Here is a 15,570-nt window from a genome sequence, read left to right on the forward strand (position 1 = left end):
TATCTCGCGAGATATAAATAAAGCCGTACTGTACAATCGGAATCCACCGATTACGCGAATCTCCATCAGTTATATAGCTTAGATTCGAGAGGCGCAAAAGATATATATTCCGATGCTTGAGAAAATTACTTTTTACGTTAGATCATTAATTAAATAATTATATGAATGAAAACTTGCGAAATCGTAGGAGTACGTTTAAAAATACTCGTGAGATGTAGCGTTTAATTGACCAATCAAGATAAAGAAACCTTTGCTTCTTTTGTCCTGATTGGCCAATTAAATCCAATGAGTGCATACGAAGTCTCTATAGTTTACATGAAAACGGTGTCGAGTGTCAAGAGTTATCTGACATTTGACTTGGTTTGACTCTGTAAATGTATTCTCTAATGTCAAATTCGGGAGCCGAATAATGAACCGCAATACATTGTCATAATAGCAGAGATTGTATACTGTCATTTATAACTTAGGAAAAATATTTTGATACATACAAAATTATGACAGAAATAGAATGGTAAGGAAATTATTTTTATAATAATTTTTTTTTCTATGTTAAATTTTCTGTTATTATTTTATGAATCGTTTTGAGAAATAAATCTTTTTAATCTCACAAAATACGAGCAAAAACAAGAACATGCGCGATAGTATGCTCTAATGGCTTTTTATATTATATTATACAAAAATTTTTGTTACAGGATCTCAAAACCTATGGAGTATGGAACTGTAAAGTTTGCATGTTTAGAAGAAGCTGTAGATCATCCGTTGAAACCAGTTGTAATCACTGTAAGATGTAGTATTATAGAGTATATTTTACATAAAGTATAGGAGTATATCTTACATAAATGTACTTTCTAATATTGTATATTAAATTATATATTTTTTTTATATAAATGTAATTTATAGAAATAAGTTTTTGTATTTCTCTTTTTGTTTATAGTTAATTGATGGACGTAATTCAACTAGACGCAGTGCATTACGAAGCACAAGTACTAGTTCTTCTACCGGAATATCAACACCGACCCATACACCAGTTCCTACAAATCCACTGAGCGATCCATTACTAAGCCATCCTTCTCTGGATGGCTCTGATCCTCTTACACAGTTTGCTCGAGAAGAACTCGATCCTCTTTCCAAAATGGCTGCAGATGAAGTACTATAATATATAATTTTCCTGATACTTTTATACATATTTGATAATTGATAATTTTTCACAATACATGTTTATAATGTATGTTATAGTGGGATTATTCTAATGTTGCACTTGTTGGTAAAAAGTTGAAGGATACAGCAGAAGAATTGGTCGAGCCATGGTCTGTTAGACGCTCTGCTATATTGAGTAAATATACAACTTCTGAAAAACTATCAATCGTTACTAGTTTCTTACCAGGTGGAGAAAAAGGTACTTATTTTTTCAAGAGATTTGTGAGAATTAATTTAATTTTATGAAAAGAAAAATAATTATTATTATATTATTTAATATTTAAATATAGAAATTTAATTTAAATATACATTCTATATATAAATAAATTTATAATTTATTTTAAATATATAATAATCTTATTACAGTTGTAGTGAAAGTCCAGCCAAGTGGACCAATGGTTGATAAAGTAAAAACGCGACTGGAGCAATTGGATGATTTTGAGGAAGGCTCTGTAAGACAAATGTTGGATTTATCGCAACAGCAGTATACCGCACGAATCGAGCAATTGAATAATGAACTAGTACAAGCATGGCATTCCGATCAAAGAGTAAAGGCACTTAAAATTGCAATACAGGTTCTTATTCCTTTATTTAGTCTCTGTAATATAAAGCTTAGAATTAGATTAAAACTTTACAGGAAAGTATTTACAGAATTAACGCCAAATTATTTTTTAGTGTGCCAAATTATTAGTAGATACGTCTGTAATGGCTTTCTATCCAAGCAAGTTTGTTCTCATCACAGATATATTGGATATCTTTGGGAAGCTTGTATATGAAAGATTGAAAATGAAAGCTGAATACTACAAGTAATTATCGTACCAAAAAATTCTTATGTTTTAGAGCTGCATGTATTTTATATTTTTTTATTTCATATAAATTATGTTATGGGATCGTTATAGGACTTTATTACTAATGACAACATTTTTTCTTCAGACCAGGAAGTAAAGTACCTACGAGCTTACCCGACAGTTTTACGCCTGACATGGTTCCAGAGAATGCAAAGGAAACGTGTCGCAATTGGTTTTATAAAATAGCCTCTATACGAGAACTAGTCCCCCGTTTGTATGTAGAAATGGCGATAATAAAATCGTACAGTTTTTTGACAACAAGGTAAAATTCTCAGCAAGATTCTCATAATGTCGTGAAAGAGTTTAAACTATTAAAATTACAAATACATTTTATTTTAGCGAATTTAATACTGCCCTATTACGTATAACTCATATGATAAGAGGAATCGGGAATCCGTTGATAGCGGTTTACGCGAGATGTTACTTATGTCGCGTGGGATTGGCATTGAACAAAACGTCAGATTTTGAGTTTGTACGGGAGAATTTCTACGACTTTCTTTTTACATACCAGCAGCTATTTGGGCCTACTGTGAAGAATGAATTAGCAAAACAGAATCTCACTTTACATTCCTACTTGAATCTCTATTTGCCGGCGTTGGATTGGATTGTACAGGTTTTAGTGGTAACATCGCCCGAGAGTCTTCTCGAGGAAGTTTTGTCTCGTTGTAAAAAACAAGAGAATGGGTAAAATATATATTTTAAATATTTTTAATTCATATTTAATTTCGTTTAGTTGCCTCTGTATACACACACACACACACACACACACACACACACACACACACACACACACACACACACACACACACACACACACACAAACATATATATATATATATATCTTTTTTCAGATCATTATTATTGAACACAGTATTGACTGCATTTAAACCGACGTACATTGCCGCACGCGCCATGGATTTTGTAAATTTAATAGTAGCGAGCCAAGACGACGGTATCGAGATTAAAAGATTAAGCGAGAAATATAGCGATACATATATTTGATTTAAAAGATGTTAATTCTTTCAACATTTCGACAGGATATCCTCAATATCTTCTGTATAGAAGTTTAGGAGAATGTCTTGTAAGAGAATCTCCGCCAAAAGAAGACTGTCAATCGGTGCTTAACATAATATGGAAATACATAACGGATCTCACAGACCCTAACAAATTTATGCATTGCATCGAGATCTGGATTCAATTTACTGTCATACATTTTTCTGTAAGTTTATATAATAATGCTCTTTATTATTATACATATATTAAATTAGATTACTAATACACATGTATTACAGGTAAATGAGCTTAATTTATTCTTCGGTAAAATAATAGACCATCTACGACCGAACAAAGCTTTTGAAAATTATTATCCACAATTGCAAAATATTATTGAGAAGATAGTTGCCCACACGCAAGATTTTGAATCACTCCTTGCTATGGTACTGTATGCTTTAATTATATATTCGTATTTATTCAGCCTTTAAAATATTGAACATTGATTAAACATTGATTTCACATTTGCATTCTAGGACAATTTTTTGCCTCTAATTGACTTGTTTCACAAGGAAAGTATTAAGGTTGAAGTTTGCAAAACTGTTATAGAAGGATTGAGTGTGCAGAATGGACCCATTACAGATCCTATTATCATAAATGCTCTCATGTTTATCGCAAGGATTATGCACGATTCTGTTAGGTATGTCAATTTATTTTTGTAAATTTTGTTCCGATTTTTAAAACTCAATAAATTTGTGCAGTGCTTTGACTGTTGAAGATGAGAAACGACAGATCGGACAACTAATATGCGGCTTGGTGCAACGAGTAGATTATGGTCGTGATTTTGAGAAGCAACTTAGTTTTTATGCAGAGGCCAGGGCGGCGTTTCCTAATCTTGATAGCGTTCATATACAACTTGTACAGGTATAATATACATATATTACTAGATTGTTCTTTCTATTTTAATTCTAATCTATATGTATATTGGTTATACAACAATTTTCTGTATTTTTGTATTCAGTGTGTAAATAGATTATCAGTCGATACCAGAAAAATAGTGCGCGGTCATCACACGAGAAGAACATCGGCGTTTGTGCGCGCCTGTGCTGCGTTCTGTTTCATCACTATACCATCATTAACTTTGGTTCACACGCGTCTTCAATTATATCTTTTATCTGGACAAGTCGCTCTCTTGAATCAATGTCTAGGCCAAGGTGTGAATCGAATTAATCTTTCTAATATTTAATATATTGTTTTCTTGATCTTTTGTTTATTTTATAAATGTGTAAACGGATACTTTTCAGCCGATGCCTGTTTCAAAGCTGCCTTAAGTTTAGTTCCCGAAATGCCGAAAACTATCGATATTGATGGAAGACAGAAAAGTTCACAACCATATTTGCTCTCATACTTGTCGAATTTCTTGTCAACATTGCTGGTAGTTCCGGTATGTACTTATATTAACATACATTATATGTTGATTATAATTAAGAGATTGCTTCGTTTTATTAGGATAGCCCAGAACACGGCGTCTTGTATTTGATGAGAGGTTTGCTCAACGCGGTTCAACGTTGTTTCGAGGAGAATACCTCAATCAAACCATATTTGTATTTGCGTGTACTCGATCTTCTTTCAACGGTAGCGCAGGAAAATTATCCCTATCATATTGACAAGGTAATTTTATACTTTTGTGCATTTGAAGAGATAAGTAAAAAGACATGACATTTATATCTGTAAAGTTAGAGTAGAGAAAGTTAATAGAAACTAAGATAACACATGACAATGACATTTTAGGTTGATTCAAATGACAAATTATATGGATCTGATCAGAAATTTATTGGCGAGGTCAATAAAATTTGTTCCAAGATCGTTGAGGAAATCTTGAGTCATCTCAAGTATCTTGGATCTATCGAGCAATTCGATAAACAGTCTGCTCTGGCACTTGAGCTGTTTAATTGCTTTGTTATCCGAGCAGATTTGCGAGATGCTGCGTTGGCAAACATGGCCGTAAATTTGTGGAACTTATCACAACGACATGGTTCGGTGGATCCTAAAGTGACAGTAAATATATATTTTCAATAATCAAGATTTTAATATTTTATACAATAGTTTTGCTATCACGCTCTTATTTCATGATTATTTCTTAGATGAGAACAAAAGCTTACATGACACAGAAGAGTCATCATCGGGAATATGGGCATTTTGCTGATATACTCACAAAAATGTCAAATTATCGACAATAGAAGATACTTTAAACACTTTTTATTGGTAGTTCTTTTCGAAAGATAATTTGTTATTATGCAATAAACTTTCTGGCTATCAATGCCGATCAATAAAGCAAATAATAGTGGAAAAAGAACAAAGTGAATAAGTTATAATAATTAATTGTTAATTTTTATATCATCTTTTCTAAATTATAGCTTTTCTAAATATTGTACGAAGTGAAAAATATTTAAAAACTGACATAACAATTTATATTTTTACACAATATATATTAATAATAATAATATTACTCAATGAATTCCAGAATTATCAAAGCATACATTCGCCTTTAATTGCACAATTTTTTGAAACATTTTGTACATGTATATGCGTTGATTAATATATATAGATATATATACATATATTTACATTTTTAAAAGAAATAAATTGATTAAATTATGTTACAGTGTTATTAATTCACCTCATTAAAATTATCCTTATTATTTTAATACAGATCGAAGCGCATCCAAAAATATATCGGCATGACGCTCTGTAAAAGTTAATGCAGGTCTCAATCGTACAGCCTGGTTGCCACATCCACCTGCCATAATACCTAATAAAAATACGAAGAATATGAAAACATGGGAGATATTCTTAATGATTACATGATTTTACGTTGCATGATCACCTCTTACCTTTAGTTGCAAGTTTCTTGATGATTGTGTCCCGCATTTCAGGAGAAGCGCAATTAAACGCTATGAAAGTACCACGTCCACGCACTGCACTCATGACACTAGAGTGATCCTTTTGTATGTCTGTTAAATGCTTCAAAGTATAGTCACCAACGCGCGTAACTCTATCCAAGAGATTTTCCTTCTTAATGATCTCCAAGACCGCTTGGAGAAGTATCACCTTACTTGGATCGCCCATCCAAGTATTGTATACGCGATACGGTAAATTCGGCCTGTCATATGCAGTGCATAATTAATCGTTGATAATTTTTAATTCTGTTACTGCTTTTTGATATGTCAAAAAATTTACTTGAAGTCGTCCGAGTGATAATAACCGCCTAATTGCATTTTCTTGCTGAAAGTCATCACATCTGGTGGGGTATCTAAATTGAAGTGTTCGTGACACCACATTTTTCCCGTTGGCCCGCAACCAGTCTGGACTTCGTCGATAAGCAAAGCTGCTCCATGCTGAAATATTTTAATGAATATTTTAAGAAATATCTTTTTTTATTGCAAGTTAAAAATAATTGCCTTGTGAAGAGTTTATCCACACTTTACCTTTCGCGTTATGCGTTGAAGTTCCTGAAAGAATTTCGGCGATGCGTGATTGTCACCGCCTTCCGATTGAATAGGTTCGATTATGACGCCAGCCACTGGTACCTTCTTTTCCTTTTTGTACTTTTCAAATAATTCTTCGACCTGAAATATCCGTTAAGTTTTAGAGATATTCTCTTGCGCGTAAAACATTCACAGAGATGCTTAACAATTGTGATTGGATGATACCTCTGCAAGACAACGTCTATCTTCAGTCTGATTTTCTCGAACGTTTTCTTCTAAAGGATATTTATATTCTGGAAAAGAGGCGATGGGCCAGTCGAGAGCTGGTACGTCTATTTTGTGGATGTACTTGCTGTGGGTCGTTGAGAGACAAGCAATGGTTCTTCCATGGAAGCTACCTATCGATATTAGATAGTTCAGAAACATCATGTATAATGCGGTCTCGCTCTTGTACAATTGATTTATTGATATATAGCACCTTTAAAGGACATAATGGAGTATCTCGGCGAGCCAGGGATTTGATTAATCATGCATGTCTCCATCTCTTCCTTCGTGAATGATTTTCCTTGTCTTTGTTTCTCGGCGTACCAATAAAAGATATTTTTAAAAGCATTTTCATTAGAACAAGAACCGCACATCATTGTCGTGATATGTGACAATCCGGGTGGAGCAACCTGTCGACAGTAATAATTTCGATCTAAATAGTATAATTAAATTATATGAAAAATAAATTATAGCTAAAACATTTATCAAATACCTCCTTTTTAAGTAGAACGTTTTTTAATCTGTTAGGCCAATCTTTTCCTGGAAAGGATCCCAGTGCAGGTCTATTTGCTATAATTTTCTAAAAAGAAACAAGATAAAAATGTTTTTATATAGTTCGGACATTGTGAACGGGATGTAAACTAGTTTGCCAGATGTTCCGAGAAAATTTAATTAGCCAAAGTTTATCAAGCACTGTAAGAACAGTATAAATTTATGATTCAAATGGAATATATTCTGAAGAAATTAGAATGCTAATATTGTTCTTATATATGTGAAAAAAATTCAATGTTTACAATAGAGCGATTTTATGTCACTCACTTGATTAACGGGATCAGTAAGAGCTTCCAGCATCGCCGGATGATTATATCCTAACGGCATTGTCGAGATTTGCATATAAACGTCCAGCAACGTGTTTCCATCAACATCTATTATGTAATTACCGAAGGATTTTTCGTAGTCTGCGAAAAATTGTACAGAAGCTGCTTGCTAAAGTCACAGATTTCAATATTGTAACATATTTCATTTCTGCTGCTGAACATATTTAGATTATACATTATATATATATATATTATCAATATATATATATATATATATATATATATATATATATATATTATATATATATATATATAAGCTTTAGTTTTATGCATCGATATATTCAATAATAATATATTTAAAAAATTCAAAGAGTAGTTTTAAAGTATTGATAAATTAAATTACATAATTATATTATTGCTGTTAGATTAATAGTTTATCTGACATACTTGTATCGCATTCAATTCTTGTAACAGACTGCGCGACCGTGGACCCGGTATTTCCGTCGTAATCGCCGGTCCTTCTGGTTCCGTTGACACTGAACTAATTAAGCATCTCTTCCACGTTGTTGCAACGCCTGTGCAATGATATTACATATGTTCTTATTCTTTAGCATGTAGGCATTATTATCCTTATTTCTCTATAAATGTATATATACATATATCTCATATAAATATATTTCTCTCCGCATTTTCGAGTTTTGTTATGCCGACATGGATTACTGGATGTTTGCAGGAAGACAATTTAACTTGCTGATTCGTCCAACAGTTCTGACGATTAGCTTTATTGACGCCAGTTAAAAATGATTGCTTGATATATTAGTGCAATTTTGCATTTTAACCCTTCACAAATCATTATGTTACAATGATGTGAAAAACAGGCAAGGATGGACATGACATACAATAAAAGAAATATAAAGATTGTATAATATATGTTTTATGTATCGGAGAATATATTGAAAAATGGAACGGAACTTTTTTCAAATATTAATATTAGATAAATGATTTTAGAAGAAAGCAAATTCTCGATGCTCAGTGATAAACATTTAATGCTCATTGATATTTACACATCAATATGTATTAATTCCATTATCAATATTAAAATATTTTAATATTAATCATTAGAAGTTTGTTTTAATTAATTTATTATAATGTCATAATTTATTAGCTTATTTATTACACCATTGATTAAAATTTTAATTTTTAGACAATTCTCAACTTTATAACTCTGGAATTGCGTATAGATAATTTAAAATATTGCAAAATTCACAAAGTTGACACAAAAATATCTTTAAAATTAAATATTATTTTTTAGACGATTACTTGTATATAAATAAAATTTTAGATAAGATAACAATAGGTATATCGATATTAACAATACGCGTAAAAATTGTTATGTACCAAAGATATAACGTCAAAAACAAGAGATACATGAAAGAGTCAATATATATAATGATTCTGGCGATATACTATTTATTATCTTTTAGTTTATTGTTTGATGCATACAGAACTTTAAAGCAACAAAGTACCTGGAGTCAAAATGAGTTTATAGATTTTATTATGATCCCTTCAACAATTAATATGAATTATATATATATATATATATATATATATATATATATATAAATAAATTATGACATTACAATAAATTAATTAAAACAAACTTCTAATTTTAATATTAATATATGAAAAAAGTTCCGTTCCATTTTTCAACAAGATTCTACAGCAACATCTATAATGCTTATCATCTGATCAGTTTCTATGATATCTCTATGTCAATTTAGCATAATAAAGTTTGATAAGAAGAACGAATTGATAAAATACCGTTCAACAGTTGTCGAAGCGACGTCTGCGCATTCAGTGCACGATGACACTTGTTAACGATCATCTCCGTTCGAGATAAGAGCGCGGATCTCCGCGATGTTCTCTGCAGAAGAGATAATGTCGTACTAACCACTGATATGCGCTGATAGCGTGCATTTACCCAGTGCGAAGAGCTGACAATTCCAAGGGAAAAGGAGGGGATGAGAGTTTATGAACAGCCGTTTCTGCTCAGAGGGAATTATTCTCGTATCATTCCTCGACTTGGAATTGTGTGTATTTATTAGAATGTCGAGTTGCACAAGATGTTCTCGATGTATTTCAAAGTGATGATAAATATTTACATTAATCAATCAGGATTTAGATATTTTATGTACGGTTTTGTTTCTGTACTCTTTAATTATTTCTTTGCAGATAAGGATAGAAAGACTTATTTGACACAAGAGTTATCATCGAAAATATGGACATTTTGATACTGACATGATATACTCGGGAAAATTTCGAGATAAATAATATTGGAGTTTATAGATAACACGGAATATAGTTCAAATACTCTCTTTTTATTGGCAGTTTTTTCGGAAGATATTTTATGATCGTACAAATTATCCGTTATATTAATCAAATTGATTAATAAAATAATAAAAAAATAATTTAAAAAAAACAGAGTCGTTTTTAAGTTAAATTAAAATTAAGTTTATAAGAAAAAATTATTTCTTAACTTGGCATATATAATTTGATATCATCTTTTTTCAAATAAAACAGAAAATACTGTACAAAATGTTTAAATAATCAATGTAATAATATATATTCTATGCAATAAAAATACATATCAAACAATTCTAGAATCGCCAGATATGCATTCTCGCTGCAGTTTTGCATCACTTTCTTTAAAGTTTTGTTATCCCCATAATGCAACTGCCATATAAAAATAATGAATATATTTTCAACTTCATATACACACACACATCGCTATATATATCTCCATAACCATTCTTTAATACAAGACATTTGATTTGGAAGACATTTGATATGGAAGACACGAAAAACCGCAAAATTTACCCTTATTCATTTAGTACAGTACGAAGTGCATCCAAAAATATATCAGCATGATGCTCTGCGAAAGTTAACGCAGGCCTCAGTCGCACAGCTTGATTACCACATCCACCTACCTGAATACCTAAAACAGAATACGGAAAACTTAAGTTATACTATTAACGTTTATATTTTACATTACAATACCACTGTACCTTTAGCTGCAAGTTTTTTCATTATGGTGTCTCGCATTTCAGGTGAGAGACAATTAAATGCTATCAGAGTCCCACGTCCACGCACTGCATTGATGACACTGGAATGGTCCTTTTGTATATCAATTAAATTCTTCAGCATATAATCGCCAACGCGCACGACCCTGTCCAAGAGATTGTCCTTCTTAATGACTTTCAAGATCGCTTCAAGCAGTATCAGTTTACTTGGATCACCCATCCAAGTGTTGAACACGCGATATGATTGTTTCGGCCTGCAAAGAAAGTGGAGGGAGCAGTCACTCATTAATATTAATGTCATTAATTTTTTAACACGTTATATATCGTTTTTGTCATAAAAAATATTTACTTGAAATCCTCCCAATGATAATAACCGCCTAATTGCATTTTCTTGCTGAATGTCACTACGTCTGGTGGGGTATCTAAATTGAAGTGTTCGTGACACCACATTTTTCCCGTTGGCCCGCAACCAGTCTGGACTTCGTCGATAAGCAACGCTGCTCCGTGCTGAAATATTTTAATGCTGAAATATTTAAGATCGAAATATTCTTTTTAACGCAAACTGAGATATAACTGTCTCGCGAGCAGTTTATTTCTTACACACTTTTCTTATACACTTTACCTTTCGCGTTATGCGTTGAAGTTCCTGAAAGAATTCCGGCGATGCGTGATTGTCGCCGCCTTCCGATTGAATAGGTTCGATTATGACACCAGCCACTGGTACCTTCTTTTCCTTTTTGTACTTTTCAAATAATTCTTCGACCTGAAATATCCGTTAAGTTTTAGAGATCTTCTCTTGCGTGTAAAACATTCACAGAGATGCTTAACAATTGTGATTGGATGATACCTCTGCAAGGCAACGTTTATCTTCAGTCTGATTCTCTCGGACGTTTTCTTCTAAAGGATATTTATATTCTGGGAAAGAGGCGATGGGCCAGTCGAAAGCGGGTACATCTATTTTGTGTATATATTTGCTGTGAGTCGTTGAGAGACAAGCAATGGTTCTTCCATGAAAGCCACCTACCGATATAAAATATTTTGTCAAAAACATTTATAATTAGATCGAGACTTGCTTTTGCTCAAATTGATATATCGCACCTGTAAAGGACATAATAGAGTATCGCGGTGAACCAGGAATTTGATTTATCATGCATGATTCCATCTCGTCTTTTGTAAATGGTTTTCCTTGTCTTTGTTTCTCAGCGTACCAAATGAAGATGCTTTTAAAAGCATTTTCATTAGAACAAGAACCGCACATCATTGTTGTGATGTGCGATAATCCGGATGGAGCAACCTGTTCAGCATAATAATTTAGATTTACACACACACATCCACACACAAGTGGCGGGATGAGAGATAAAATCAAATAGGTTTATTACATACCTCCTTGTTAAGCAAAATATTTCTTAATCTGTTAGGCCAATCTTTTCCCGGAAAGACACCTAACGCAGGTCTGTTTGCTATAATTTTCTAAAAAAAAAAAAAAAAAAAAAAAAGAAAAACACCGTTAAATATTTTTTATACAACGAATGTCTTGTACGTATGTAAAAAAAAAAAAAACTCATCTAACAATAAGAAATCTGATTCTTGAAAGATATTCTAAGAAAAGTAGATTATTGAAGGAAGTTTATCAAGTCCTGTAAGCTATGCAGTTAAGATTTAAGTGATGTGTCCTGTAAAAGAGATTAGCATGCAAATGGTGTATGTGGAAAAAAATCCGGTACTCCGTGCCAAAGTGGCTTTATATCACTCACTTGATTAACGGGATCGGCGAGAGCCTCCAACATCGCCGGATGATTGTACCCTAGAGGCATTGACGAGATTTGCATATAAACGTCCAGCAACGCGTTCCCGTCAACATCCATTATATAATTACCGGAGGATTTTTCATAGTCTGCGAAGAATTGTACGGAAGATGCTTGCTGAAGTCACAGATGTTAACATTGTAACCCGTTTCGTCTCTCTTCAGCGTATGTATTAATATTTACAAAAGATTACGCATTATTTTCAATGTTATATACGTTTACGTTTGCTAATATATTGTGTTTTACATATTTAAATAATATTAATATATGTAAATTACCATTGAATTGAAATTCAAAACGAATTGTCGTGAATTTAATACATGTATAAATTATATGATTATTCTTATTGGGTCAAGTCAGCATCTGACGTACTTGTATCGCATTCAATTCTTGTATCAAGCTTCGCGACCGAGGACCCGGTATTTCCGTCATAATTACTGGCCCTTCTGGTTCTCTCGACACTGAACCGGTTAAGCATCTATTCCACGTTGTTGTAACACCTGCACAACGATAATATTACACTCTTATAACTTAAGTATATTCTCATTTTCATTAAATAAAAATCTTTATATCTTTACATAAATAAATTTCTCTCTGCACCGTTGGAACTAATGGATTAAAAAGTATTTACATAAAAAACAACTATAGCTAATTTATTTGACAAATATGATATTTAGTTTCATTGACGCCGATTAAGAATGCTTATGATTAATATACCATTGTCACATTAAATCACTTGCGGGTTTCAATGATACGAGATACAGGATGCGGGCGTACAAAATAAATCATGAATAGAGAAAATAGAGAGTGATAATCCTTTCAATATCAAATAGAATATTCAGATACCTAGTAAGATCTATTTTGTTTTCTGGAAATAAAAATATATTCTATATGTAAGTATTATTTCATTCCCTTTCTCTCTCTCTCTCTCTCTCTCTCTCTCTCTCTCTCGCTATCTCTTTTTCTCTTTACGTATGCAAAAAAGTATTGTTATACCTCTCATCTCATTTAAAATAATTGTATAGAAAACAGAAGGATATGCCAAGTATTTTTATCAGAATACATTATCATATTTTTATTTGTGCATCAAGCAAATGTTAATGTATTCGTTTTCACAATATGTTTAGTTTTGACGTTTATGTTATACTCATTTATATACTCGTATATTATGTATATTAAACAAAAATCCATAACAATGTTTGTTCTTGATGTTATTTCTGGCTTTAATTTAATCTGTTGTTGAAGATTCAAAACAGAGCGCTATTTATATATATATATATATATATATATATATATATATATATATATATATATTTACACATCAATACCTATTAATTCTACCACTGAGATTAAAATATCAATATTTATCATTAAATGTTTATCGTTAATTAATCTTTCCTACATTCATGATTGAACATGAATTCATGAAACATCTTGCAACAAAAATCTTAAATTTCAATTTTGAGACCATTCTTCTTGTTAGAAAAAATTTATAATTTTAGAACACACTGTATAAAGTTGATTTATAATTAGCATTACAACATTCAAGGTTAGCACCAAAATATCTTCAAAACATTACTTTTTAGCTGCGTGGCACTTAAAATTTCAGATAAGATAACGAATGTGTCGAAATTAATGATAATATGTGCATAAGCAGGCTACGTACGAAAGATACACTGTTAATTCAGTACTCTGATTAAAGATGCATGGGAGAATTAATATATTAATTCTGTCGATATTATTTATTACTTTTAAATCACGCTCTTCGGCACATAATGTTTTAAGGTCCGCGAAGCAGCGGAGCAGCCGGAGCCGAGACAAATTTATCGATTTTGTCGTGGTCCATGCAGCATTCGTTCGTGAGCGGCATGTTTCCCGATCGGTTCTCATAGCATTATATGTGACTTAATAGAAACGTTAGAGAGAGAAACGAAATGATAAATACCGTTTAGCAGCTGTCGAAGGGAGGTCCGCGCATTCAGCGCACGATGACACTTGTTAACGATCATCTCTGTCTGAGATGGATGCACGGATACGAGGGCTGTTTTCCGCGACGTCCTTACTGCCGAAGGGATGGTGTCGTACTGGTCGGTGATACGCGCTGATAGCGTGTAGAAAGAGAGAATCCCGTTGAGGGCGCGAGTTACGCACGAAATGCCGCTTCTGCTCGTAGAGATTTTGTTTTTTTTTTGTTTTTTTTTTTACCTTATAGTTGATGGAATTTTCAATTTATTAACATATTATAGGTATAGAAATTCTTCCCGACATTTGATAAAATAAACTTGTTTTAGCGATAGATATTTGACAGCACGTAAAAGTTATAAAGCTGAAAAATGAACTCTCTTCACAATGGCCTGACTGCGAAAGTAACTGCTGATTTATGGAAGATATCAAATTGTCGTTCTTCCTTACACAACTGTCTGTCTGTTTGTCTGTCTGTTGTACCGTCAAAAAATACCGTTGCGCTTCGTGTCAGGAATAGTACTGCATTTCCAGCGATTCGTGGCGTGACGCGTGACCACGTCTCGGAGAAAGTGAAAGTACAATTTCGGACTTTTTTCTTATAGAACGTTACCAATTAAACTTCTGTAATGGAACTTTCCGATAAATCCTTTAATCTTCGTTATTACTTACTATGTTTATATGTTGCCATTGTTGCTCATTCTATTAAGTCACGCAGTGATTATATAATTAATTTGGCGTCGATTAAAAGAAAGCAAAAAAATTCTGTAATATCATATACACCATATACATATATTATTCCAGAATTATTGTAAAATTTTAGTCATTATAATTGTTATTTTTTTCAACTATCATTAATACACATATACACATAAATATATATGCATATGTATATACTCTTGTGTGGGCATATATTCTTAGCATACACAATTCAAAGTACCACAGTGTTTGTAGTGCGCTTGACCTCATTACAAATGACAGAAGGCAAACAATCGATTACAATCGCTGTCGTCTCGAGACGAAGAGTATGAAAGAATCGAACAGGTTTTCGAGCAAAGTAATGAATCGATCTACGGTCGTCGGACGGAAGATATCTTACTTGACGATCCAGAAAGAAG

The 15,570-nt window shown here is 32.5% G+C and overlaps 3 protein-coding genes across 3 annotated transcripts; 1 reads left to right on the forward strand and 2 right to left on the reverse strand.

Moving 5' to 3' along the window:
* The first annotated feature begins 133 nt into the window (after positions 1 to 133).
* On the forward strand, positions 134 to 5,716 carry LOC140665381 (VPS35 endosomal protein-sorting factor-like). The gene is made up of 18 exons (XM_072891445.1): positions 134 to 511; positions 693 to 780; positions 935 to 1,147; positions 1,237 to 1,396; positions 1,564 to 1,772; positions 1,873 to 2,003; positions 2,131 to 2,307; positions 2,385 to 2,729; positions 2,897 to 2,997; positions 3,083 to 3,264; positions 3,338 to 3,481; positions 3,572 to 3,735; positions 3,797 to 3,959; positions 4,057 to 4,249; positions 4,340 to 4,479; positions 4,545 to 4,706; positions 4,827 to 5,093; positions 5,180 to 5,716. Exons 1-18 carry the CDS (start codon positions 495 to 497, stop codon positions 5,273 to 5,275), a joined length of 2,952 nt encoding a protein of 983 aa, XP_072747546.1. The 5' UTR covers positions 134 to 494; the 3' UTR covers positions 5,276 to 5,716.
* On the reverse strand, positions 5,716 to 9,570 carry LOC140665385 (4-aminobutyrate aminotransferase, mitochondrial-like). Its single transcript, XM_072891465.1, has 10 exons — positions 9,427 to 9,570; positions 8,053 to 8,180; positions 7,607 to 7,774; positions 7,281 to 7,367; positions 7,002 to 7,197; positions 6,749 to 6,921; positions 6,524 to 6,664; positions 6,276 to 6,433; positions 5,930 to 6,198; positions 5,716 to 5,847 (listed from the first exon to the last, which is right to left on the reverse strand). The coding sequence occupies exons 1-10, from the start codon at positions 9,488 to 9,490 to the stop codon at positions 5,735 to 5,737; spliced, it is 1,497 nt and encodes a 498-aa protein (XP_072747566.1). The 5' UTR covers positions 9,491 to 9,570; the 3' UTR covers positions 5,716 to 5,734.
* Positions 9,571 to 9,702: 132 nt separating this feature from the next.
* Positions 9,703 to 15,204, reverse strand: LOC140665384 (4-aminobutyrate aminotransferase, mitochondrial-like). The gene is made up of 10 exons (XM_072891463.1): positions 14,436 to 15,204; positions 12,863 to 12,990; positions 12,440 to 12,607; positions 12,069 to 12,155; positions 11,784 to 11,979; positions 11,533 to 11,705; positions 11,308 to 11,448; positions 11,035 to 11,192; positions 10,671 to 10,939; positions 9,703 to 10,600 (listed from the first exon to the last, which is right to left on the reverse strand). Exons 1-10 carry the CDS (start codon positions 14,497 to 14,499, stop codon positions 10,485 to 10,487), a joined length of 1,500 nt encoding a protein of 499 aa, XP_072747564.1. The 5' UTR covers positions 14,500 to 15,204; the 3' UTR covers positions 9,703 to 10,484.
* Positions 15,205 to 15,570: the final 366 nt, after the last annotated feature.

Source organism: Anoplolepis gracilipes, chromosome 4 (genome assembly GCF_047496725.1).
Source record: "Anoplolepis gracilipes chromosome 4, ASM4749672v1, whole genome shotgun sequence".
NCBI classification, from domain to species: Eukaryota; Metazoa; Arthropoda; class Insecta; order Hymenoptera; family Formicidae; genus Anoplolepis; species Anoplolepis gracilipes.